We start from the raw sequence: 26,763 nt of genomic DNA, 5'->3' as shown, positions 1-26,763 counted from the left end.
CTAGCTGGGAGGTAATCACACACAGGGACAAATGCGCATACGACTAAGCAATGCACAACAATTAGAATGACAATAATCAAATCGAAGAAATAAAATAGTGTAGTCTACATTAACACCTTAGCACCACACTTGATAAAGTAAATACATAATCGTCAGCTCCTGTCATGAAGCCGAAAACATAGCCTACTAGCAACAACACATTGCAAACGGGTTGCTTTCTCCCAGTTAGCTATGATCAAATAAAACTTGACCAACAAACCGTGTAATAGGCGTAGCGTTAACCACTTGCAACAGGCTACACCGTGAGAAAACTGACGCTCAACATTGAACGAGGCAAATCTTAATAACGCATGCAATCTTATGCATCATTCAGTACCACGGTAAATATCGATATAAACTAATGCTATAGCTATATGCTAGTGATTAAAAAATGGGACTTGACCTAACGGCTCGTCCAGAGATGTGGGGCTCCGCTTGACCTTGCGGCTCCTCTTATTGGCTCTGCAAGGAGCACCACCTGCAGTGTGGGACAGTAGGCCTACGTTATGCCCCTGTACGGGATTCTGTATGAAAAAACAGATGCAATTGAGAGGGATGAGCTTGTGGTTAGTGAATATTTTATTTACTATTAGTTGCAGTCAGTGTATCACAGAGCATGGCTCTGGTGTACCATATTCGTAATGCATTAGTCCCAGAATAAAACTGCAAGTTCAAGAGGTACTATCTTACGACGTCACGTCGCAGACTGTTCAGTCCAACTATTATGACAACTCATTAGGCTTTTATTACGTCATTAGGATTCTGTTGTTTATGTGGAATGTTAGTTGTTTACAGTTTTATTCTGAACATTACCTGGCTGGTGTGCAGACGTTTTTTTTAATCGCTCTTGATTTCTCACGGATTTTAGAATAGGCTACATATCAACTGACTTAAAACTCATAAGGTGTGTGTTTGCCCACATGATCATGGGTGCAACGGTGGTCGAAGGTAAGAAAATAATGGAAGGCTACTCCTAGGCCATTTAAATATTGACTGATATTATTTTCAGCACATCCTAATATTCCAATCATGATTTCAGGTGAGCCACACGGTGGCGTACCTTCATACATGCCACCTTCATTGGAATTTTCTGGCCTTGAAGGCCAAACTGAGGCCATGATCATGGATCAAAACAATCCATTCAAGGTCTTAATTGATCAAAAAAAAGTAAGTGTGGCTAAATAACGGAAGAATTAAGAACGGAAGTTAGAATACTACAGTGTATTAACAGAATATATTCTGAGAAAAACAGAATAAATATGGATATTCATTAAGTATAATTACATCATGTACATCTATAAATAATAGAACACTATGGGTGGGATAGGGTAGTGCAACTGGGGGGCGGGGGGGGGGGGGGGGGTCTGTTGAGGGCCTAAAAATGGATAGGAGAAAGTTTCAAACGTGAAGACCATTTACCAGCCATTTGCGTACCCACAGGTGCAAGGTCCAAACAAGGAAAAATACCTGTTGGGTATGAAGGTTTGGCTGCAGACCCAGATGGGAATGCAGCGTGTGGGACAACACCTTCCCCGACTGAACGGCACTGTCCCCTTACCTGAGGAGGTACCTGCTTTAGTCAACCCAGCAGTTTAGTGCTTGAGATTCTGAAACTGCTCTGGTTCTGATCTGATCAGCGGCCAAGATGCTGAAACTACTTTAGTTCTGATTCAATTACACACCAACATACTATAAATAAATCACTCAGATATACATACCCTGATTCTCACCCAAGATACTGAAGCTGTTTTAGTTCTGACCCGATTACACACCTATACTGAAACCACTCTGATTCGACATGATGGGCACATACTCCATTCCGGACTGCCTTTCAGCAGATAAGCTGTTCCCCAGTAACCCAGTCCCCCTTTTTGTACCCTCAGGCTGCGTTAGCGGCTGCTGCTTGCCCCTCTGTGGTGGATGACGGCTGGACATCATTCATGTTCAGCATGATCCACCGGATGGTGACGGAGGAGAACGGCCGAGCTGAGCTCTGGGCCACCGTGCTCCAGTTTAAGGAGCAGGCCCTCGTCCAGGAAGCCCAAGCCAAACTCGACCTGCTGTCCTGCCAACCAAGGCAGGTGTTGCCCATATGATCACACACACCTATACACACTTAAAGCACATTCACACTAGAGCCTTTGGTCCGGATCCAATTTCGTTTAGAATGTGGGCCATTTTTTTGCCCATATCATACACCGATACACACGTAAATGCACTCAGCTCTACTGTCTGATAGACTGGTGTCCAAATGTAGATAGATTTACGGTGATATGATACATTGCGGTGATAATGTAGCGGTTAAGGAGCTGGGCTAGCTAAAGTTATGGATTCAATTCCCGGCTTCCACAGTTGTGCTCTTCAGCAAGGCACTTTAAGGCACTGTGTTAACTTAACACATTAACAGTTATTCAGCTACCCAATAGCATAAAGAACATACCTGGGAGGCTGAATAGGCTAAATTAACATAATAAGCCAGCGAGTCCAACAAGCAAGTTAGGTAAGCATGATTCAGTTAATTTTTTCAGGGGTACAGGAGCAGCATATAGTTGTCATAAGCCTAAAGTGCCCCTCTTGCGGCTGTAGACGGTATTGTTTACTTTTTGGTTCATGTCAGTCAGTATAAATTAACATTTAAAAACATGTTAAATTATATATATTTTGATATAAGTCACAACTGACTATAAGTCACAGGGCCAGCCAAACTATGAAAACAAGTGCGACTTATAGTCCGGAAAATACGGTAAGTGTAAATGTGACTGCTTGAGGCCTTGCTAGTCAAGGTTGATGCTGCTTGTTAAATGACTGGCTGCCTGACTACTGCTCCCTCCTACTCTCCTGTCCTGTCTGTGCAGGTGTGGTGAAGAGGCAGGTCAAGGCCCTCTTACGGAGTGTATTCGTGTGACCTCCCAGCTGATGCACCAGCAGGTGGGCTATCTGTTTCCTGCAAATGGTCTCCTTGCAATAGTCAAAAAGCGAAACTGACAGGCTATGCAATGTAAAATACATTTTGATGTCTAACGGAACTTAAATTCAACACTGTATTTCTCAGTGGTCCTTAAACAAACAAACTGATATAAAATGACCTGATATAAAATGTCTGAATGAATTGTGTCTTATTAAATATTATGATGTCTAATTATGAACTCTCTTTTGTCTGTAATATTTATTGTTATTCTAAGGTCTCCTTTTGCACTGTAGCATGATTGACAGTCCTCGTCTGTAAGTCATTTTGGATAAAAGTGTCAGTTGCAAATGAATACATATAAGTGTAAATGTTTTATTTTTGTCTGCAGGCCCAGATGAAGAAGCTTATTCAGGCCACTCAGGCTGCAAGCGAGGACAGGAAGATGCTCCTGAAACACCTGGCCGACCTCGAGACCCAGAGAGCATCAACCATCCAGCTACAGAAGCAAGCTGAGGCCTACCAAAAGGTCAGGGGTCACCAGGAAACACACAACCAGCAGGAAAACACAACACACATCGCGGTCATCAGGAAAACAGACGACAATACAGTCACCAAGACAACACACACACCACAGTCACCAAGAACATACACACACTGCAGTCACCAGGAAAAATGATCACACACTACTGTCACCAAGAAAACACACACCGGAAAACACACACACACACACACACACACACACACACACACACACACCTCAGCCACAGCTGCCTGCAGAGTGGAATGATTTGACGTCATAATTCAACTTTGCAGGAGGCCCAAATGTCTGAGTCTGTCGTAGAGACCTCAGTTCTGCAACCTGGTCAGATGCAGCGAACAGACCTGAAGGCCCCGGAGGCCAAGCTGGTCTCCCCTGCAGAATCTGTAAGTCATTGACTGATTTGTTTCCCCTTAAGCCACCTGTACTTACTGTGGGAAGGCCTATGCCTATCTGATGTACAATACCGGTACTCTTACAGCCGGCCTACACCGGCTACACAATTGAAGCTCTCCATACAAAGAGAATTGTTGCAGAATAAATCATTATACTTCACACTGTAATCTAACCAGATTACATGATAGCAGTGTACAGTATTTCCATCTGTGAACTTGTAAATACCATACTGTAATCCACCCAGATTGTGCCCTTGAGTAAGGTGCTTAACCCCAAGTTGCTATGGGGACAATGTAGTCCCTTACAATAGAATTGACATATGTAAATTAATACATGTACATTTAAATAACAGTGCATTCATTTCCAGGCTCCTGACCAGGACACTAAGGTCCTCTACTCTGAGGTGCAGGATACTGAGGACCAGACCTTTGAACAAGATCTGAGTCTGAAGGTGGCGATGGGAGAACACCAGGAGAAGGTGGACAAGTCCTCATACGAAAATGATAAGTATGAAGAGCTCTCCACAAAGGTATGTGGTGTGCAGAGTGACTATAAGGGCATGATCAGACAGGGGCTGGTTTGTCACTCGTAAAACAGTGAGGTGCACTATATTTTGATAAAAACATGAAGGTTGTTGGGCGCTTTTCCTCATCGAGTTGATTTTTCAATTGGAGGTGAAATAAGCAGCCCGTTAAAAGCTTACTGCCTTTACAACACAACAGAAAATCAAAACCAGTTTTTTTACAGATACATCAAAAATCATGTACTGATCATGTATAGATGACCCATAAATCATATACTGCAGCTAGTCTTATTCGTTCAGACATATCAAGCATAAGGACATTGTAGACACAGAAGCAGGTTGCACCATTTCTCATATGGTCTCAGTGATGACCTTTCTGATACATTTCTGTGTGTCCAGGATCTTTATGACCTGCTTTTGGCTAAGCAAGGCGAGCTGGAGGAGATCTTCCAGAAGAACAGCGCTCTCCGTACTCTGTCTCCGAAGTATGAGGTGGCTTCTCATGATGCTGCAGCGATGCCGGACGACACGGAGGACAGTGACCTTCAGTACAAAGATGACTTTGAGTCCGGCGAGGATGAGGCTGAGACCTGCTCGTCCCTCAGCAGCACTGATGACTGCGTAGAGTTTCTGGTGAGACCCTGCCTGACCTCTGACCTTCCCACAGAGTTCTAACCATATATATATATACGTCGATACCGCATGGTTCTAACCATAGATACAGTATATATACGTCGATACCATATGGTTTTAATACCCAACACAGGTGACACTTGGCACAGGCTGGGTCACATACTAGAGGCAACAAATATCAGGCTATTTTTAACACTTTTCTTTGGAACCTAATGTTCTGTTTGGTCTGATAAGAACCAGCATCAGACTGACCCGTAAATGTACAACCCAAGTCTTTTGGGGTGATGGAGAAGATTTCTCCAGGCACTAACGTCTAAGCACTAAACTAAGATTGTCACATTCCCAGCCTTCACCTGGTCCTTTAAGATCCTGTAAGTAAAACTCACATTCTCTCTTTCAGCTCACTGACAGTGCCGTGTCCGCTGCGGAGGAGACACCCCGAGTCTCAGCCCGTTCTGACCAGCAGGCGTTGGGCCAGCTTAACCGCGAGGACAAGGCCGCCCCCTCCAACACCAGGGCTCAGGACCAAGCCTCCTGGAGCACTAAAGCTGGGCAGGCGGGGTCAAAGGTCACGATCCCCACCAGACAGCTGCAGGTGCAGGCCCTTGACACGCCGCACCACCCGGGCAAGGTGGAGATGCTCGTGCACCACGCCGTGCAGGAGATGTGGCAGAGCTTTGAGCTCGGACAAGGCCCAAAGGATCTCTCCGGAGTCCGAACCCCCAGGCCATCGGAGCAGTATCTGGTGATGGATACCCCTGGACAAGCCACAAACACCATCAGCAGACGCAGTTACAACAAGGTTCGATAAGAGTCGAGGGAATAGGCAACATAGCCAATACAACTTAATTGCATTGAGATGTTGTTCATTGATGTTTGTTTGTATTATTTCTGTACATGTGCAGCTCATCTTTGATCTGTCCTGGGAGACCCTTCAGGACCTCTGTGCCAAAGACCCTACCACACAGCCTGTGTGGAAACAAATTCAGCCTGAGCGCCGTAACTATGTCAACAAGCTGAAATCCTTTGATGGCCTTTCAAAAGTCCAGGTAAAGCAATAACATTTGAATAGACAATATATGACATCTGCCCATCTGTTTAAGACATCTATTTAAAAACTTCTGTAGAATTCCTGAGTCATTTTAACTAACAAACATCCTGTAATAGACCCTTTCAAATATGTTCCCAGAGGGTTTCAATGTTCAGAAACGTTCAAAACCAACGCAGATACTTTGGAATGAAAATGTGTAATGCTCTACAAAATGTTGTTTTTTACATTTCGCATCTGTTTGTTTATTAAGTTGAAAGGGTCTATAGAGGGCTAATAGTCTCCTGTCTTTATCCAGCATTACATCACTGAGGATGTCTTCAAGCTTTGTGGCCTCCAGGAAGGAAAAGATGCAGGGGCTTATGGGAAGGTTTTTGCCCACATTTTCAAAGGCCTCAATATGGAGAAATATGATCAGATCTTGGTGAGTTCCAATGCTGCAAGAGCACAACACTACATATGTTCTTTGGAACTGACCCATCATGATATATATAGGGCATACTGTAAAACATCCAGTACATGTTTGTAAATGCAATTACAGTTCCTTATCACCCGGAGAGAAGAAATACTCTTTTCTGATTGGCTGGGTGGCTTTAAATTCGGAATAACGGGACACCTATGAAGTAGATCTGGTTAAAAAAAGTTTAATCGCCGCTTCATATAACTAACATAGTAGGAAGACGGTTGAGCCTGGAGGCAGGCTTCACAACAATGGAATCAAACACTAAAAAATGGTACAAACACTGAACACACTAACTCTTCACATCAACTCGGTCCTCCAGATCAAAGACATACCTGTGGAGGAACACCAGTGGCGTGACCAAGACCGAGAGGCCTACGATGTAAAGAACAAGTACGCCAAAGTGGTTTTTGATCACTTAATAGACGACACCCTCACATGCCTGCTTGGCCTTTCAAAAAAGAAAAACAAAAGGTCCTAAAGCCCCTCCCATCCCCTGTGCCCCCCAAACCCCATTACTCCCTATTAAATGTCATTGCAATTGTAGTGGTACGCCTTCTTCTTATAGGAGAGTGGTTGGTTACAGACCAACTAATTCATACAATGTATTGTAAAAGAGTTTAATCTAAAGTGTAAACTGGTAGTAATAACAAAAATGATGTATTTATCTATTTACCTTAATATTTAATATATATTTAGATCCAAATACACTTTTATGAATTTTCAAACCAGTTCAAATATATATGATCTGAATCTAGGACATTTTTCGCTCTGTAATACAATCTGCTTTTTCCTGGATAAGCTAAATTCAGGACAATCCCAGAAAGTATTGAAGGCATCACCTTGTTGAATTTATGTTACATTCAAAGGCTGAGATATATTTTGTCACTTTTATTTTCATATGTTTATTTATTTATTTATTCATTTGCAAGAGCTGTCTACATGTGAATCAAACAGTAAATGCATATATTTTTTAATTAAAAAACAAACAAATCTGACCTCATATCAATTAATTGTAAATTTCACTTTTGTCTATTTTTCCTTCACCTACCCTGAAGTCCTGAACACTAATACTCTATGACTCCATTTTGGATTTTCTTCTTTACATTGTTGTTCCAACTATCTACACATGTTTAGTAGGCTACAGCACATCAGCATTTCAAACAAGCTTGAATGATGTTGCTGCTTTTATTGTAGGGAAACAAGACTGAAGTAGACTGCTGTAAAAGAGAGAGAAGGAAAAAAGCAAAATAAGTGGGAAGAGGGTGAGACTTTAAATTAATTGGATGAGACTCAAAGGGGGGGGGGGGGGGGGGGGGGGGGTGCAAGTGTGTGTGTTTGGAGGGCGGGGGCGGGTCAGTCAAAAGCCTTTTAGTCAGTAGTGCTGTGGCGCAACTGGCTACAGCAACCGTTCCACATTGGGGTCCAAGTGTCCATGGGAACCCGGTGCTAAACATCAATTATAATTCTGAGAACACTCTTTTTGATGAACAGTACTACAAAAAGAATGCATTGAACAAGAACATAAACAAGAACAGAAATAACTATTTAGAACATGTGTACATACAATGCTATCCAGTATCCAGCATATTTCAGTCCCTGTTTACGGACAATAGCAACAAGTGCAAGTCAAGTTGTACACGTAACTTCTTACAACAGGGCGAAGCATCTTGTAATCTACAGGTAACTGGTATTTAAAGGTAAACGTCAGACAGGTATTTAGCAGACGGTTTTATCCAAAGCGTTGGGAATCGAACCCTGGGCCAACCGCAGAGTGGCGACCTGCTGCATCGCCAAGCCCCATATCTCCTAGTGATGTTGGTGGTGGTCTAGTGGTCAAGGATCTGAACTTCCACAATGGAACACTTGAAGGTTGTGAGTTCAATCCGAGGAGCTGCCACCATTGTGACTCAGAGCAGGTCACTATGGGTACATTGTACTGAGGAGCTGTCTCTGGAGCCAACTCTGTCCAAGGTCTCCCACAACTGCCCCACGGTGAAGATAGCCTTTTTTTTCAGACTCAACCTGGGTTCCCTTGGGTATTTGGATCTGAACATGGTATGGACGCTGTAGCACCCGAGATGAAGATAATCTTACCACAAAATAATCCATTCTGGTTGAATTCTTCTGATGTAGGCCTGTCTCCCAATGGCCAGTGCAGTGTCTTGGAACTAGAAATACAATGACAATTTCATTACTTTTCCTTTTTATGTCATTCCTGAAAAGCTAAAGGAAAAACTGTAATGTGCCAACCGAGTCATGTTTGATTGTTCATTGAATGACATCACAGCACCAGAATGCTCTGCAAGTGCACAGAATGTTTTATTGTAATAACTGTGCTAGTTGTTTACTTTAGTAATATCAGCCATCAGGTAATTTATGCCTTAAAGTGTGTTCCAGTTAGTGCCGCCCTTGCCTGCTGTTCTGTGCCAGGGTATAAAAAACCTTTGCCATCCTGCATTAGTGTCAGTCTGTTGTGAAGTTCTGTGCATCTGCGAATAAACTAGTTCTAGGCCTACTGTAGTGTATATTTAGCCTATAAATCTAGACGCACCCTAGCGGTAGTGTTATGATTCTGTAATTCATCTATAAGCTACACAAATGCTGTTTGGTGTTGTATTAGGTGTTTTTACTACTTGGCTGCGTAATGATCAGTATAAATTGCCATGGCAGTCGCTTAAAAGCTTAGCATTTGGTCTAGCTGGGAGGTAATCACACACAGGGACAAATGCGCATACGACTAAGCAATGCACAACAATTAGAATGACAATAATCAAATCGAAGAAATAAAATAGTGTAGTCTACATTAACACCTTAGCACCACACTTGATAAAGTAAATACATAATCGTCAGCTCCTGTCATGAAGCCGAAAACATAGCCTACTAGCAACAACACATTGCAAACGGGTTGCTTTCTCCCAGTTAGCTATGATCAAATAAAACTTGACCAACAAACCGTGTAATAGGCGTAGCGTTAACCACTTGCAACAGGCTACACCGTGAGAAAACTGACGCTCAACATTGAACGAGGCAAATCTTAATAACGCATGCAATCTTATGCATCATTCAGTACCACGGTAAATATCGATATAAACTAATGCTATAGCTATATGCTAGTGATTAAAAAATGGGACTTGACCTAACGGCTCGTCCAGAGATGTGGGGCTCCGCTTGACCTTGCGGCTCCTCTTATTGGCTCTGCAAGGAGCACCACCTGCAGTGTGGGACAGTAGGCCTACGTTATGCCCCTGTACGGGATTCTGTATGAAAAAACAGATGCAATTGAGAGGGATGAGCTTGTGGTTAGTGAATATTTTATTTACTATTAGTTGCAGTCAGTGTATCACAGAGCATGGCTCTGGTGTACCATATTCGTAATGCATTAGTCCCAGAATAAAACTGCAAGTTCAAGAGGCATCCACGTTCACTATCTTACGACGTCACGTCGCAGACTGTTCAGTCCAACTATTATGACAACTCATTAGGCTTTTATTACGTCATTAGGATTCTGTTGTTTATGTGGAATGTTAGTTGTTTACAGTTTTATTCTGAACATTACCTGGCTGGTGTGCAGACGTTTTTTTTAATCGCTCTTGATTTCTCACGGATTTTAGAATAGGCTACATATCAACTGACTTAAAACTCATAAGGTGTGTGTTTGCCCACATGATCATGGGTGCAACGGTGGTCGAAGGTAAGAAAATAATGGAAGGCTACTCCTAGGCCATTTAAATATTGACTGATATTATTTTCAGCACATCCTAATATTCCAATCATGATTTCAGGTGAGCCACACGGTGGCGTACCTTCATACATGCCACCTTCATTGGAATTTTCTGGCCTTGAAGGCCAAACTGAGGCCATGATCATGGATCAAAACAATCCATTCAAGGTCTTAATTGATCAAAAAAAAGTAAGTGTGGCTAAATAACGGAAGAATTAAGAACGGAAGTTAGAATACTACAGTGTATTAACAGAATATATTCTGAGAAAAATTACATCATGTACATCTATAAATAATAGAACACTATGGGTGGGATAGGGTAGTGCAACTGGGGGGCGGGGGGGGGGGGGGGGGGTCTGTTGAGGGCCTAAAAATGGATAGGAGAAAGTTTCAAACGTGAAGACCATTTACCAGCCATTTGCGTACCCACAGGTGCAAGGTCCAAACAAGGAAAAATACCTGTTGGGTATGAAGGTTTGGCTGCAGACCCAGATGGGAATGCAGCGTGTGGGACAACACCTTCCCCGACTGAACGGCACTGTCCCCTTACCTGAGGAGGTACCTGCTTTAGTCAACCCAGCAGTTTAGTGCTTGAGATTCTGAAACTGCTCTGGTTCTGATCTGATCAGCGGCCAAGATGCTGAAACTACTTTAGTTCTGATTCAATTACACACCAACATACTATAAATAAATCACTCAGATATACATACCCTGATTCTCACCCAAGATACTGAAGCTGTTTTAGTTCTGACCCGATTACACACCTATACTGAAACCACTCTGATTCGACATGATGGGCACATACTCCATTCCGGACTGCCTTTCAGCAGATAAGCTGTTCCCCAGTAACCCAGTCCCCCTTTTTGTACCCTCAGGCTGCGTTAGCGGCTGCTGCTTGCCCCTCTGTGGTGGATGACGGCTGGACATCATTCATGTTCAGCATGATCCACCGGATGGTGACGGAGGAGAACGGCCGAGCTGAGCTCTGGGCCACCGTGCTCCAGTTTAAGGAGCAGGCCCTCGTCCAGGAAGCCCAAGCCAAACTCGACCTGCTGTCCTGCCAACCAAGGTGTTGCCCATATGATCACACACACCTATACACACTTAAAGCACATTCACACTAGAGCCTTTGGTCCGGATCCAATTTCGTTTAGAATGTGGGCCATTTTTTTGCCCATATCATACACCGATACACACGTAAATGCACTCAGCTCTACTGTCTGATAGACTGGTGTCCAAATGTAGATAGATTTACGGTGATATGATACATTGCGGTGATAATGTAGCGGTTAAGGAGCTGGGCTAGCTAAAGTTATGGATTCAATTCCCGGCTTCCACAGTTGTGCTCTTCAGCAAGGCACTTTAAGGCACTGTGTTAACTTAACACATTAACAGTTATTCAGCTACCCAATAGCATAAAGAACATACCTGGGAGGCTGAATAGGCTAAATTAACATAATAAGCCAGCGAGTCCAACAAGCAAGTTAGGTAAGCATGATTCAGTTAATTTTTTCAGGGGTACAGGAGCAGCATATAGTTGTCATAAGCCTAAAGTGCCCCTCTTGCGGCTGTAGACGGTATTGTTTACTTTTTGGTTCATGTCAGTCAGTATAAATTAACATTTAAAAACATGTTAAATTATATATATTTTGATATAAGTCACAACTGACTATAAGTCACAGGGCCAGCCAAACTATGAAAACAAGTGCGACTTATAGTCCGGAAAATACGGTAAGTGTAAATGTGACTGCTTGAGGCCTTGCTAGTCAAGGTTGATGCTGCTTGTTAAATGACTGGCTGCCTGACTACTGCTCCCTCCTACTCTCCTGTCCTGTCTGTGCAGGTGTGGTGAAGAGGCAGGTCAAGGCCCTCTTACGGAGAGTATTCGTGTGACCTCCCAGCTGATGCACCAGCAGGTGGGCTATCTGTTTCCTGCAAATGGTCTCCTTGCAATAGTCAAAAAGCGAAACTGACAGGCTATGCAATGTAAAATACATTTTGATGTCTAACGGAACTTAAATTCAACACTGTATTTCTCAGTGGTCCTTAAACAAACAAACTGATATAAAATGACCTGATATAAAATGTCTGAATGAATTGTGTCTTATTAAATATTATGATGTCTAATTATGAACTCTCTTTTGTCTGTAATATTTATTGTTATTCTAAGGTCTCCTTTTGCACTGTAGCATGATTGACAGTCCTCGTCTGTAAGTCATTTTGGATAAAAGTGTCAGTTGCAAATGAATACATATAAGTGTAAATGTTTTATTTTTGTCTGCAGGCCCAGATGAAGAAGCTTATTCAGGCCACTCAGGCTGCAAGCGAGGACAGGAAGATGCTCCTGAAACACCTGGCCGACCTCAAGACCCAGAGAGCATCAACCATTCAGCTGCAGAAGCAAGCTGAGGTCTACCGAAAGGTCAGGGGTCACCAGGAAACACACAACCAGCAGGAAAACACACCACACATTGCGGTCATCAGGAAAACAGACGACAATACAGTCACCAAGACAACACACACACCACAGTCACCAAGAACATACACACACTGCAGTCACCAGGAAAACTGATCACACACTACAGTCACCAAGAAAACACACACAATAAAGTCACTAGTAAAAAACACACATACTATAGTCACCAGGAAAACACACACACACACACCTCAGCCACAGCTGCCTGCAGTGGAATGATTTGACGTCATAATTCAACTTTGCAGGAGGCCCAAATGTCTGAGTCTGTCGTAGAGACCTCAGTTCTGCAACCTGGTCAGATGCAGCGAACAGACCTGAAGGCCCCGGAGGCCAAGCTGGTCTCCCCTGCAGAATCTGTAAGTCATTGACTGATTTGTTTCCCCTTAAGCCACCTGCACTTACTGTGGGAAGGCCTATGCCTTTCTGATGTACAATACCGGTACTCTTACAGCCGGCCTACACCGGCTACACAATTGAAGCTCTCCATACAAAGAGAATTGTTGCAGCATAAATCATTATACTTCACACTGTAATCTAACCAGATTACATGATAGCAGTGTACAGTATTTCCATCTGTGAACTTGTAAATGCCATACTGTAATCCACCCAGATTGTGCCCTTGAGTAATGCGCTTAACCCCGAGTTGCTATGGGGACAATGTAGTCCCTTACAATAGAATTGACATATGTAAATTAATACATGTACATTTAAATAACAGTGCATTCAGTTCCAGGCTCCTGACCAGGACACTAAGGTCCTCCACTCTGAGGTGCAGGATACTGAGGACCAGACCTTTGAACAAGATCTGAGTCTGAAGGTGGCGATGGGAGAACACCAGGAGAAGGTGGACAAGTCCTCATACGAAAATGATAAGTATGAAGAGCTCTCCACAAAGGTATGTGGTGTGCAGAGTGACTATAAGGGCATGATCAGACAGGGGCTGGTTTGTCACTCGTAAAACAGTGAGGTGCACTATATTTTGATAAAAACATGAAGGTTGTTGGGCGCTTTTCCTCCTCGAGTTGATTTTTCAATTGGAGGTGAAATAAGCAGCCCGTTAAAAGCTTACTGCCTTTACAACACAACAGAAAATCAAAACCAGTTTTGTTACTGATACATCATAAATCATGTACTGATCATGTATAGATAAACCATAAATCATATACTGCAGCTAGTCTTATTCGTTCAGACATATCAAGCATAAGGACATTGTAGACACAGAAGCAGGTTGCACCATTTCTCATATGGTCTCAGTGATGACCTTTCTGATACATTTCTGTGTGTCCAGGATCTTTATGACCTGCTTTTGGCTAAGCAAGGCGAGCTGGAGGAGATCTTCCAGAAGAACGGCGCTCTCCGTACTCTGTCTCCGAAGTATGAGGTGGCTTCTCATGATGCTGCAGTGATGCCGGACGACACAGAGGACAGTGACCTTCAGTACAAAGACGACTTTGAGTCCGGCGAGGATGAGGCTGAGACCTGCTCGTCCCTCAGCAGCACTGATGACTGCGTAGAGTTTCTGGTGAGACCCTACCTGACCTCTGACCTTCCCACAGAGTTCTAACCATATATATATATACGTCGATACCGCATGGTTCTAACCATAGATACAGTATATATACGTCGATACCATATGGTTTTAATACCCAACACAGGTGACACTTGGCACAGGCTGGATCACATACTAGAGGCAACAAATATCAGGCTATTTTTAACACTTTTCTTTGGAACCTAATGTTCTGTTTGGTCTGATAAGAACCAGCATCAGACTGACCCGTAAATGTACAACCCAAGTCTTTTGGGGTAATGGAGAAGATTTCTCCAGGCACTAACGTCTAAGCACTAAACTAAGATTGTCACATTCCCAGCCTTCACCTGGTCCTTTAAGATCCTGTAAGTAAAACTCACATTCTCTCTTTCAGCTCACTGACAGTGCCGTGTCCGCTGCGGAGGAGACACCCCGAGTCTCAGTCCGTTCTGACCAGCAGGCGTTGGGCCAGCTTAACCGCGAGGACAAGGCCGCCCCCTCCAACACCAGGGCTCAGGACCAAGCCTCCTGGAGCACTAAAGCTGGGCAGGCGGGGTCAAAGGTCACGATCCCCACCAGACAGCTGCAGGTGCAGGCCCTTGACACGCCGCACCACCCGGGCAAGGTGGAGATGCTCGTGCACCACGCCGTGCAGGAGATGTGGCAGAGCTTTGAGCTCGGACAAGGCCCAAAGGATCTCTCCGGAGTCCGAACCCCCAGGCCATCGGAGCAGTATCTGGTGATGGATACCCCTGGACAAGCCACAAACACCATCAGCAGACGCAGTTACAACAAGGTTCGATAAGAGTCGAGGGAATAGGCAACATAGCCAATACAACTTAATTGCATTGAGATGTTGTTCATTGATGTTTGTTTGTATTATTTCTGTACATGTGCAGCTCATCTTTGATCTGTCCTGGGAGACCCTTCAGGACCTCTGTGCCAAAGACCCTACCACACAGCCTGTGTGGAAACAAATTCAGCCTGAGCGCCGTAACTATGTCAACAAGCTGAAATCCTTTGATGGCCTTTCAAAAGTCCAGGTAAAGCAATAACATTTGAATAGACAATATATGACATCTGCCCATCTGTTTAAGACATCTATTTAAAAACTTCTGTAGAATTCCTGAGTCATTTTAACTAACAAACATCCTGTAATAGACCCTTTCAAATATGTTCCCAGAGGGTTTCAATGTTCAGAAACGTTCAAAACCAACGCAGATACTTTGGAATGAAAATGTGTAATGCTCTACAAAATGTTGTTTTTTACATTTCGCATCTGTTTGTTTATTAAGTTGAAAGGGTCTATAGAGGGCTAATAGTCTCCTGTCTTTATCCAGCATTACATCACTGAGGAAGTCTTCAAGCTTTGTGGCCTCCAGGAAGGAAAAGATGCAGGGGCTTATGGGAAGGTTTTTGCCCACATTTTCAAAGGCCTCAATATGGAGAAATATGATCAGATCTTGGTGAGTTCCAATGCTGCAAGAGCACAACACTACATATGTTCTTTGGAACTGACCCATCATGATATATATAGGGCATACTGTAAAACATCCAGTACATGTTTGTAAATGCAATTACAGTTCCTTATCACCCGGAGAGAAGAAATACTCTTTTCTGATTGGCTGGGTGGCTTTAAATTCTGAATAACGGGACACCTATGAAGTAGATCTGGTTAAAAAAAGTTTAATCGCCGCTTCATATAACTAACATAGTAGGAAGACGGTTGAGCCTGGAGGCAGGCTTCACAACAATGGAATCAAACACTAAAAAATGGTACAAACACTGAACACACTAACTCTTCACATCAACTCGGTCCTCCAGATCAAAGACATACCTGTGGAGGAACACCAGTGGCGTGACCAAGACCGAGAGGCCTACGATGTAAAGAACAAGTACGCCAAAGTGGTTTTTGATCACTTAATAGACGACACCCTCACATGCCTGCTTGGCCTTTCAAAAAAGAAAAACAAAAGGTCCTAAAGCCCCTCCCATCCCCTGTGCCCCCCAAACCCCATTACTCCCTATTAAATGTCATTGCAATTGTAGTGGTACGCCTTCTTCTTATAGGAGAGTGGTTGGTTACAGACCAACTAATTCATACAATGTATTGTAAAAGAGTTTAATCTAAAGTGTAAACTGGTAGTAATAACAAAAATGATGTATTTATCTATTTACCTTAATATTTAATATATATTTAGATCCAAATACACTTTTATGAATTTTCAAACCAGTTCAAATATATATGATCTGAATCTAGGACATTTTTCGCTCTGTAATACAATCTGCTTTTTCCTGGATAAGCTAAATTCAGGACAATCCCAGAAAGTATTGAAGGCATCACCTTGTTGAATTTATGTTACATTCAAAGGCTGAGATATATTTTGTCACTTTTATTTTCATATGTTTATTTATTTATTTATTCATTTGCAAGAGCTGTCTACATGTGAATCAAACAGTAAATGCATATATTTTTTAATTAAAAAACAAACAAATCTGACCTCATATCAATTAATTGTAAATTTCACTTTTGTCTATTTTTCCTTCACCTACCCTGAAGTCCTGAACACTAATACTCTATGACTCCATTTTGGATTTTCTTCTTTACATTGTTGTTCCAACTATCTACACATGTTTAGTAGGCTACAGCACATCAGCATTTCAAACAAGCTTGAATGATGTTGCTGCTTTTATTGTAGGGAAACAAGACTGAAGTAGACTGCTGTAAAAGAGAGAGAAGGAAAAAAGCAAAATAAGTGGGAAGAGGGTGAGACTTTAAATTAATTGAATGAGACTCAAAGGGGGGGGGGGGGGTGCAAGTGTGTGTGTTTGGAGGGCGGGGGCGGGTCAGTCAAAAGCCTTTTAGTCAGTAGTGCTGTGGCGCAACTGGCTACAGCAACCGTTCCACATTGGGGTCCAAGTGTCCATGGGAACCCGGTGCTAAACATCAATTATAATTCTGAGAACACTCTTTTTGATGAACAGTACTACAAAAAGAATGCATTGAACAAGAACATAAACAAGAACAGAAATAACTATTTAGAACATGTGTACATACAATGCTATCCAGTATCCAGCATATTTCAGTCCCTGTTTACGGACAATAGCAACAAGTGCAAGTCAAGTTGTACACGTAACTTCTTACAACAGGGCGAAGCATCTTGTAATCTACAGGTAACTGGTATTTAAAGGTAAACGTCAGACAGGTATTTAGCAGACGGTTTTATCCAAAGCGTTGGGAATCGAACCCTGGGCCAACCGCAGAGTGGCGACCTGCTGCATCGCCAAGCCCCATATCTCCTAGTGATGTTGGTGGTGGTCTAGTGGTCAAGGATCTGAACTTCCACAATGGAACACTTGAAGGTTGTGAGTTCAATCCGAGGAGCTGCCACCATTGTGACTCAGAGCAGGTCACTATGGGTACATTGTACTGAGGAGCTGTCTCTGGAGCCAACTCTGTCCAAGGTCTCCCACAACTGCCCCACGGTGAAGATAGCCTTTTTTTTCAGACTCAACCTGGGTTCCCTTGGGTATTTGGATCTGAACATGGTATGGACGCTGTAGCACCCGAGATGAAGATAATCTTACCACAAAATAATCCATTCTGGTTGAATTCTTCTGATGTAGGCCTGTCTCCCAATGGCCAGTGCAGTGTCTTGGAACTAGAAATACAATGACAATTTCATTACTTTTCCTTTTTATGTCATTCCTGAAAAGCTAAAGGAAAAACTGTAATGTGCCAACCGAGTCATGTTTGATTGTTCATTGAATGACATCACAGCACCAGAATGCTCTGCAAGTGCACAGAATGTTTTATTGTAATAACTGTGCTAGTTGTTTACTTTAGTAATATCAGCCATCAGGTAATTTATGCCTTAAAGTGTGTTCCAGTTAGTGCCACCCTTGCCTGCTGTTCTGTGCCAGGGTATAAAAAACCTTTGCCATCCTGCATTAGTGTCAGTCTGTTGTGAAGTTCTGTGCATCTGCGAATAAACTAGTTCTAGGCCTACTGTAGTGTATATTTAGCCTATAAATCTAGACGCACCCTAGCGGTAGTGTTATGATTCTGTAATTCATCTATAAGCTACACAAATGCTGTTTGGTGTTGTATTAGGTGTTTTTACTACTTGGCTACGTAATGATCAGTATAAATTGCCATGGCAGTCGCTTAAAAGCTTAGCATTTGGTCTAGCTGGGAGGTAATCACACACAGGGACAAATGCGCATACGACTAAGCAATGCACAACAATTAGAATGACAATAATCAAATCGAAGAAATAAAATAGTGTAGTCTACATTAACACCTTAGCACCACACTTGATAAAGTAAATACATAATCGTCAGCTCCTGTCATGAAGCCGAAAACATAGCCTACTAGCAACAACACATTGCAAACGGGTTGCTTTCTCCCAGTTAGCTATGATCAAATAAAACTTGACCAACAAACCGTGTAATAGGCGTAGCGTTAACCACTTGCAACAGGCTACACCGTGAGAAAACTGACGCTCAACATTGAACGAGGCAAATCTTAATAACGCATGCAATCTTATGCATCATTCAGTACCACGGTAAATATCGATATAAACTAATGCTATAGCTATATGCTAGTGATTAAAAAATGGGACTTGACCTAACGGCTCGTCCAGAGATGTGGGGCTCCGCTTGACCTTGCGGCTCCTCTTATTGGCTCTGCAAGGAGCACCACCTGCAGTGTGGGACAGTAGGCCTACGTTATGCCCCTGTACGGGATTCTGTATGAAAAAACAGATGCAATTGAGAGGGATGAGCTTGTGGTTAGTGAATATTTTATTTACTATTAGTTGCAGTCAGTGTATCACAGAGCATGGCTCTGGTGTACCATATTCGTAATGCATTAGTCCCAGAATAAAACTGCAAGTTCAAGAGGCATCCACGTTCACTATCTTACGACGTCACGTCGCAGACTGTTCAGTCCAACTATTATGACAACTCATTAGGCTTTTATTACGTCATTAGGATTCTGTTGTTTATGTGGAATGTTAGTTGTTTACAGTTTTATTCTGAACATTACCTGGCTGGTGTGCAGACGTTTTTTTTAATCGCTCTTGATTTCTCACGGATTTTAGAATAGGCTACATATCAACTGACTTAAAACTCATAAGGTGTGTGTTTGCCCACATGATCATGGGTGCAACGGTGGTCGAAGGTAAGAAAATAATGGAAGGCTACTCCTAGGCCATTTAAATATTGACTGATATTATTTTCAGCACATCCTAATATTCCAATCATGATTTCAGGTGAGCCACACGGTGGCGTACCTTCATACATGCCACCTTCATTGGAATTTTCTGGCCTTGAAGGCCAAACTGAGGCCATGATCATGGATCAAAACAATCCATTCAAGGTCTTAATTGATCAAAAAAAAGTAAGTGTGGCTAAATAACGGAAGAATTAAGAACGGAAGTTAGAATACTACAGTGTATTAACAGAATATATTCTGAGAAAAACAGAATAAATATGGATATTCATTAAGTATAATTACATCATGTACATCTATAAATAATAGAACACTATGGGTGGGATAGGGTAGTGCAACTGGGGGGCGGGGGGGGGGGGGGGGGGGGGGGGGGGTCTGTTGAGGGCCTAAAAATGGATAGGAGAAAGTTTCAAACGTGAAGACCATTTACCAGCCATTTGCGTACCCACAGGTGCAAGGTCCAAACAAGGAAAAATACCTGTTGGGTATGAAGGTTTGGCTGCAGACCCAGATGGGAATGCAGCGTGTGGGACAACACCTTCCCCGACTGAACGGCACTGTCCCGTTAGCTGAGGAGGTACCTACTTTAGTCAACCCAGCAGTTTAGTGCTTGAGATTCTGAAACTGCTCTGGTTCTGATCTGATCAGCGGCCAAGATGCTGAAACTACTTTAGTTCTGATTCAATTACACACCAACATACTATAAATAAATCACTCAGATATACATACCCTGATTCTCACCCAAGATACTGAAGCTGTTTTAGTTCTGACCCGATTACACACCTATACTGAAACCACTCTGATTCGACATGATGGGCACATACTCCATTCCGGACTGCCTTTCAGCAGATAAGCTGTTCCCCAGTAACCCAGTCCCTAACCCAGACCCAACCCAGTCTTTTTGTACCCTCAGGCTGCGTTAGCGGCTGCTGCCTGCCCCTCTGTGGTGGATGACGGCTGGACATCATTCATGTTCAGCATGATCCACCGGATGGTGACGGAGGAGAACGGCCGAGCTGAGCTCTGGGCCACCGTGCTCCAGTTTAAGGAGCAGGCCCTCGTCCAGGAAGCCCAAGCCAAACTCGACCTGCTGTCCTGCCAACCAAGGCAGGTGTTGCCCATATGATCACACACACCTATACACACTTAAAGCACATTCACACTAGAGCCTTTGGTCCGGATCCAATTTCGTTTAGAATGTGGGCCATTTTTTTGCCCATATCATACACCGATACACACGTAAATGCACTCAGCTCTACTGTCTGATAGACTGGTGTCCAAATGTAGATAGATTTACGGTGATATGATACATTGCGGTGATAATGTAGCGGTTAAGGAGCTGGGCTAGCTAAAGTTATGGATTCAATTCCCGGCTTCCACAGTTGTGCTCTTCAGCAAGGCATTTAACCTCGAGTTGCTCTGGGGACAGTGGCCTTGTAATACCTGTAATATAAATGACATAGAAGTCGCTTTAGATATAAGCGTCTGCTAAATGAACCAGAAATTCAATTCAAATCAATTCCAAATTTGATGTAAAATATATAGTGCGCACATAGTTACTATGATGTTGCTAGGGTAGACAGTGTGGTTGTTATGCTAAATAAAGTGGTTGCTATGCTGGTTGCTATGGTTATCATTTTGGTTGCTATGGTGGTTACTAGGTTTATATTTTGGTAGTGGTTGCTAGGTTGCTGCTAGGGTAATGGAGATGGTTGCTAGGGTAGATATGGTGGTGGCTATGTTAAATAAAGCAGTTGCTAAGCTGGTTGCTAGGGTAATCATGTTGGGTGCTGTGGTAGTTGCTAGGTTGGCATTATGGTAGTGGTTGCTAGGTTGTCGCTTGGGTAATTGAGATGGTTGCTATGGTGTTGCTAGGGTAATCCTATTGGTTGCTATGGTGATTGCTAGGATGACATTATGATGGTGGTTGCTAGGTTGTTGTTTGGGTAATTGAGATGGTTGCTAGGTTGTTGTTAGGGTAGATATGGTGATTGCTATGCTAAATAAAGCGGTTGCTATACTGGTTGCTAGGGTAATCATGTTGGTTGCTATGGTGGTTGCTCGGTTGACATTATGGTAGTGGTTGCTAGGTTGTTGTGGTTTCCATGCTAGTTGCTAGGGTAAGTATGTTGGTTGCTATGGAGGTTGCTAGGTAGGAATTAAGTGGACATGGATGTTGATAAACAGATAGTTTAATGGATGTTGATAGATACTATAGTGGATCAGGAACAGACATTTAATCTGGAGATGCAATTTATTCAACTACACAATAGCACACAGGACAACAGGATGAATAGGTGTACAGTATATTAACTTAACACATTAACAGTTATTCAGCTACCCAATAGCATAAAGAACATACCTGGGAGGCTGAATAGGCTAAATTAACATAACAAGCCAGCGAGTCCAACAAGCAAGTTACCGGTAAGCATGATTCAGTTAATTTTTTCAGGGGTACAGGAGCAGCATATAGTTGTCATAAGCCTAAAGTGCCCTCTTGCGGCTGTAGACGGTATTGTTTACTTTTTGGTTCATGTCAGTCATTATAAATTAACATTTAAAAACTATATATATATCAAAAATTATATATATTTTGATATAAGTCACAACTGACTATAAGTCACAGGGCCAGCCAAACTATGAAAACAAGTGCGACTTATAGTCCGGAAAATACGGTAAGTGTAAATGTGACTGCTTGAGGCCTTGCTAGTCAAGGTTGATGCTGCTTGTTAAATGACTGGCTGCCTGACTACTGCTCCCTCCTACTCTCCTGTCCTGTCTGTGCAGGTGTGGTGAAGAGGCAGGTCAAGGCCCTCTTACGGAGTGTATTCGTGTGACCTCCCAGCTGATGCACCAGCAGGTGGGCTATCTGTTTCCTGCAAATGGTCTCCTTGCAATAGTCAAAAAGCGAAACTGACAGGCTATGCAATGTAAAATACATTTTGATGTCTAACGGAACTTAAATTCAACACTGTATTTCTCAGTGGTCCTTAAACAAACAAACTGATATAAAATGACCTGATATAAAATGTCTGAATGAATTGTGTCTTATTAAATATTATGATGTCTAATTATGAACTCTCTTTTGTCTGTAATATTTACTGTTATTCTAAGGTCTCCTTTTGCACTGTAGCATGATTGACAGTCCTCGTCTGTAAGTCATTTTGGATAAAAGTGTCAGTTGCAAATGAATACATATAAGTGTAAATGTTTTATTTTTGTCTGCAGGCCCAGATGAAGAAGCTTATTCAGGCCACTCAGGCTGCAAGCGAGGACAGGAAGATGCTCCTGAAACACCTGGCCGACCTCAAGACCCAGAGAGCATCAACCATTCAGCTGCAGAAGCAAGCTGAGGTCTACCAAAAGGTCAGGGGTCACCAGGAAACACACAACCAGCAGGAAAACACACCACACATTGCGGTCATCAGGAAAACAGATGACAATACAGTCACCAAGACAACACACACACCACAGTCACCAAGAACATACACACACTGCAGTCACCAGGAAAACTGATCACACACTACAGTCACCAAGAAAACACACACAATAAAGTCACTAGTAAAAAACACACATAATATAGTCACCAGGAAAACACACACACACACACACACCTCAGCCACAGCTGCCTGCAGTGGAATGATTTGACGTCATAATTCAACTTTGCAGGAGGCCCAAATGTCTGAGTCTGTCGTAGAGACCTCAGTTCTGCAACCTGGTCAGATGCAGCGAACAGACCTGAAGGCCCCGGAGGCCAGGCTGGTCTCCCCTGCAGCATCTGTAAGTCATTGACTGATTTGTTTCCCCTTAAGCCACCTGTACTTACTGTGGGAAGGCCTGTGCCTATCTGATGTACAATACCGGTACTCTTACAGCCGGCCTACACCGGCTACACAATTGAAGCTCTCCATACAAAGAAAATTGTTGCAGCATAAATCATTATACTTCACACTGTAATCTAACCAGATTACATGATAGCAGTGTACAGTATTTCCATCTGTGAACTTGTAAATACCATACTGTAATCCACCCAGATTGTGCCCTTGAGTAAGGTGCTTAACCCCAAGTTGCTATGGGGACAATGTAGTCCCTTACAATAGAATTGACATATGTAAATTAATACATGTACATTTAAATAACAGTGCATTAATTTCCAGGCTCCTGACCAGGACACTAAGGTCCTCTACTCTGAGGTGCAGGATACTGAGGACCAGACCTTTGAACAAGATCTGAGTCTGAAGGTGGCGATGGGAGAACACCAGGAGAAGGTGGACAAGTCCTCATACGAAAATGATAAGTATGAAGAGCTCTCCACAAAGGTATGTGGTGTGCAGAGTGACTATAAGGGCATGATCAGACAGGGGCTGGTTTGTCACTCGTAAAACAGTGAGGTGCACTATATTTTGATAAAAATATGAAGGTTGTTGGGCGCTTTTCCTCCTCGAGTTGATTTTTCAATTGGAGGTGAAATAAGCAGCCCGTTAAAAGCTTACTGCCTTTACAACACAACAGAAAATCAAAACCAGTTTTGTTACAGATGATATGTACTGATCATGTATAGATAAACCATAAATCATATACTGCAGCTAGTCTTATTCGTTCAGACATATCAAGCATAAGGACATTGTAGACACAGAAGCAGGTTGCACCATTTCTCATATGGTCTCAGTGATGACCTTTCTGATACATTTCTGTGTGTCCAGGATCTTTATGACCTGCTTTTGGCTAAGCAAGGCGAGCTGGAGGAGATCTTCCAGAAGAACAGCGCTCTCCGTACTCTGTCTCCGAAGTATGAGGTGGCTTCTCATGATGCTGCAGTGATGCCGGACGACACAGAGGACAGTGACCTTCAGTACAAAGACGACTTTGAGTCCGGCGAGGATGAGGCTGAGACCTGCTCGTCCCTCAGCAGCACTGATGACTGCGTAGAGTTTCTGGTGAGACCCTGCCTGACCTCTGACCTTCCCACAGAGTTCTAACCATATATATATATATATACGTTGATACCGCATGGTTCTAACCATAGATATATATACGTCGATACCATATGGTTTTAATACCCAACACAGGTGACACTTGGCACAGGCTGGGTCACATACTAGAGGCAACAAATATCAGGCTATTTTTAACACTTTTCTTTGGAACCTAATGTTCTGTTTGGTCTGATAAGAACCAGCAGCAGACTGACCCGTAAATGTACAACCCAAGTCTTTTGGGGTGATGGAGAAGATTTCTCCAGGCACTAACGTCTAAGCATTAAACTAAGATTGTCACATTCCCAGCCTTCACCTGGTCCTTTAAGATCCTGTAAGTAAAACTCGCATTCTCTCTTTCAGCTCACTGACAGTGCCGTGTCCGCTGCGGAGGAGACACCCCGAGTCTCAGCCCGTTCTGACCAGCAGGCGTTGGGCCAGCTTAACCGCGAGGACAAGGCCGCCCCCTCCAACACCAGGGCTCAGGACCAAGCCTCCTGGAGCACTAAAGCTGGGCAGGCGGGGTCAAAGGTCACGATCCCCACCAGACAGCTGCAGGTGCAGGCCCTTGACACGCCGCACCACCCGGGCAAGGTGGAGATGCTCGTGCACCACGCCGTGCAGGAGATGTGGCAGAGCTTTGAGCTCGGACAAGGCCCAAAGGATCTCTCCGGAGTCCGAACCCCCAGGCCATCGGAGCAGTATCTGGTGATGGATACCCCTGGACAAGCCACAAACACCATCAGCAGACGCAGTTACAACAAGGTTCGATAAGAGTCGAGGGAATAGGCAACATAGCCAATACAACTTAATTGCATTGAGATGTTGTTCATTGATGTTTGTTTGTATTATTTCTGTACATGTGCAGCTCATCTTTGATCTGTCCTGGGAGACCCTTCAGGACCTCTGTGCCAAAGACCCTACCACACAGCCTGTGTGGAAACAAATTCAGCCTGAGCGCCGTAACTATGTCAACAAGCTGAAATCCTTTGATGACCTTTCAAAAGTCCAGGTAAAGCAATAACATTTGAATAGACAATATATGACATCTGCCCATCTGTTTAAGACATCTATTTAAAAACTTCTGTAGAATTCCTGAGTCATTTTAACTAACAAACATCCTGTAATAGACCCTTTCAAATATTTTCTCAGAGGGTTTCAATGTTCAGAAACGTTCAAAACCAACGCAGATACTTTGGAATGAAAATGTGTAATGCTCTACAAAATGTTGTTTTTTTAAATTTCGCATCTGTTTGTTTATTAAGTTGAAAGGGTCTATAGAGGGCTAATAGTCTCCTGTCTTTATCCAGCATTACATCACTGAGGAAGTCTTCAAGCTTTGTGGCCTCCAGGAAGGAAAAGATGCAGGGGCTTATGGGAAGGTTTTTGCCCACATTTTCAAAGGCCTCAATATGGAGAAATATGATCAGATCTTGGTGAGTTCCAATGCTTCAAGAGCACAACACTACATATGTTCTTTGGAACTGACCCATCATGATATATATAGGGCATACTGTAAAACATCCAGTACATGTTTGTAAATGCAATTACAGTTCCTTATCACCCGGAGAGAAGAAATACTCTTTTCTGATTGGCTGGGTGGCTTTAAATTCGGAATAACGGGACACCTATGAAGTAGATCTGGTTAAAAAAAGTTTAATCGGCGCTTCATATAACTAACATAGTAGGAAGACGGTTGAGCCTGGAGGCAGGCTTCACAACAATGGAATCAAACACTAAAAAATGGTACAAACACTGAACACACTAACTCTTCACATCAACTCGGTCCTCCAGATCAAAGACATACCTGTGGAGGAACACCAGTGGCGTGACCAAGACCGAGAGGCCTACGATGTAAAGAACAAGTACGCCAAAGTGGTTTTTGATCACTTAATAGACGACACCCTCACATGCCTGCTTGGCCTTTCAAAAAAGAAAAACAAAAGGTCCTAAAGCCCCTCCCATCCCCTGTGCCCCCCAAACCCCATTACTCCCTATTAAATGTCATTGCAATTGTAGTGGTACGCCTTCTTCTTATAGGAGAGTGGTTAGTTACAGACCAACTAATGCATACAATGTATTGTAAAAGAGTTTAATCTAAAGTGTAAACTGGTAGTAATAACAAAAAATGATGTATTTATCTATTTATTTATTTACCTTAATATTTAATATATATTTAGATCCAAATACACTTTTATGAATTTTCAAACCAGTTCAAATATATATGATCTGAATCTAGGACATTTTTCGCTCTGTATTACAATCTGCTTTTTCCTGGATA

The 26,763-nt window shown here is 42.9% G+C and overlaps 3 protein-coding genes across 7 annotated transcripts; all 3 read left to right on the top strand.

Annotated features, from left to right (window-relative positions):
* Positions 1-826: 826 nt before the first annotated feature.
* Positions 827-7,091, top strand: LOC121698978 (centrosome-associated protein 350-like). 2 transcript variants are annotated; one of them, XM_042081537.1, is made up of 13 exons: positions 827-987; positions 1,079-1,206; positions 1,480-1,605; positions 1,923-2,116; positions 2,895-2,967; positions 3,336-3,473; positions 3,761-3,871; positions 4,249-4,410; positions 4,804-5,037; positions 5,438-5,839; positions 5,943-6,086; positions 6,384-6,509; positions 6,868-7,091. In XM_042081537.1, the coding sequence occupies exons 1-13, from the start codon at positions 960-962 to the stop codon at positions 7,024-7,026; spliced, it is 2,025 nt and encodes a 674-aa protein (XP_041937471.1). In that variant the 5' UTR covers positions 827-959; the 3' UTR covers positions 7,027-7,091. The 2 variants fall into 2 exon arrangements, with proteins under 2 accessions (XP_041937471.1, XP_041937472.1); XM_042081538.1 differs by lacking the exon at positions 827-987 and having other exon boundaries at positions 1,079-1,210.
* Positions 7,092-10,072: 2,981 nt separating this feature from the next.
* LOC121698770 lies at positions 10,073-16,321 on the top strand. Of its 3 annotated transcripts, none has more exons than XM_042081130.1 (13): positions 10,073-10,239; positions 10,331-10,458; positions 10,702-10,827; positions 11,145-11,338; positions 12,113-12,185; positions 12,554-12,691; positions 12,991-13,101; positions 13,479-13,640; positions 14,034-14,267; positions 14,668-15,069; positions 15,173-15,316; positions 15,614-15,739; positions 16,098-16,321. In XM_042081130.1, exons 1-13 carry the CDS (start codon positions 10,212-10,214, stop codon positions 16,254-16,256), a joined length of 2,025 nt encoding a protein of 674 aa, XP_041937064.1. In that variant the 5' UTR covers positions 10,073-10,211; the 3' UTR covers positions 16,257-16,321. The 3 variants fall into 3 exon arrangements, with proteins under 3 accessions (XP_041937064.1, XP_041937063.1, XP_041937065.1); XM_042081129.1 differs by having other exon boundaries at positions 10,074-10,239; positions 13,473-13,640; XM_042081131.1 differs by lacking the exon at positions 10,073-10,239 and having other exon boundaries at positions 10,331-10,462; positions 13,473-13,640.
* Positions 16,322-19,293: 2,972 nt separating this feature from the next.
* Positions 19,294-26,500, top strand: LOC121698771 (centrosome-associated protein 350-like). 2 transcript variants are annotated; one of them, XM_042081132.1, is made up of 13 exons: positions 19,294-19,458; positions 19,550-19,677; positions 19,961-20,086; positions 20,423-20,616; positions 22,297-22,369; positions 22,738-22,875; positions 23,179-23,289; positions 23,667-23,828; positions 24,213-24,446; positions 24,846-25,247; positions 25,351-25,494; positions 25,793-25,918; positions 26,277-26,500. In XM_042081132.1, exons 1-13 carry the CDS (start codon positions 19,431-19,433, stop codon positions 26,433-26,435), a joined length of 2,025 nt encoding a protein of 674 aa, XP_041937066.1. In that variant the 5' UTR covers positions 19,294-19,430; the 3' UTR covers positions 26,436-26,500. The 2 variants fall into 2 exon arrangements, with proteins under 2 accessions (XP_041937066.1, XP_041937067.1); XM_042081133.1 differs by lacking the exon at positions 19,294-19,458 and having other exon boundaries at positions 19,550-19,681.
* The last annotated feature ends 263 nt before the right edge of the window (positions 26,501-26,763 follow it).

The sequence above is a fragment of the Alosa sapidissima genome, chromosome 23, assembly GCF_018492685.1.
Source record: "Alosa sapidissima isolate fAloSap1 chromosome 23, fAloSap1.pri, whole genome shotgun sequence".
Lineage (NCBI taxonomy): Eukaryota > Metazoa > Chordata > Actinopteri > Clupeiformes > Clupeidae > Alosa > Alosa sapidissima.
Note: the sequence above shows the minus strand (reverse complement) of the source record. Positions and strands in the feature narration are given on the sequence as shown.

What these genes read in the sequence shown, in the direction of transcription:
- LOC121698978 (XM_042081537.1), top strand. Translation starts at nt 960, where the DNA reads ATGATCATGGGTGCAACGGTGGTCGAAG. An exon ending in CTGCTGTCCTGCCAACCAAG is followed by an intron (nt 2,117 to 2,894) that starts GCAGGTGTTGCC and finishes CTGTCTGTGCAG; the next exon opens with GTGTGGTGAAGAGGCAGGTC. An exon ending in AAGCTGAGGCCTACCAAAAG is followed by an intron (nt 3,474 to 3,760) that starts GTCAGGGGTCAC and finishes TCAACTTTGCAG; the next exon opens with GAGGCCCAAATGTCTGAGTC.
- LOC121698770 (XM_042081129.1), top strand. Translation starts at nt 10,212, where the DNA reads ATGATCATGGGTGCAACGGTGGTCGAAG. An exon ending in GGGTGCAACGGTGGTCGAAG is followed by an intron (nt 10,240 to 10,330) that starts GTAAGAAAATAA and finishes TCATGATTTCAG; the next exon opens with GTGAGCCACACGGTGGCGTA. An exon ending in CTGCTGTCCTGCCAACCAAG is followed by an intron (nt 11,339 to 12,112) that starts GTGTTGCCCATA and finishes CTGTCTGTGCAG; the next exon opens with GTGTGGTGAAGAGGCAGGTC.
- LOC121698771 (XM_042081132.1), top strand. Translation starts at nt 19,431, where the DNA reads ATGATCATGGGTGCAACGGTGGTCGAAG. An exon ending in TCTTAATTGATCAAAAAAAA is followed by an intron (nt 19,678 to 19,960) that starts GTAAGTGTGGCT and finishes GCGTACCCACAG; the next exon opens with GTGCAAGGTCCAAACAAGGA. An exon ending in AAGCTGAGGTCTACCAAAAG is followed by an intron (nt 22,876 to 23,178) that starts GTCAGGGGTCAC and finishes TCAACTTTGCAG; the next exon opens with GAGGCCCAAATGTCTGAGTC.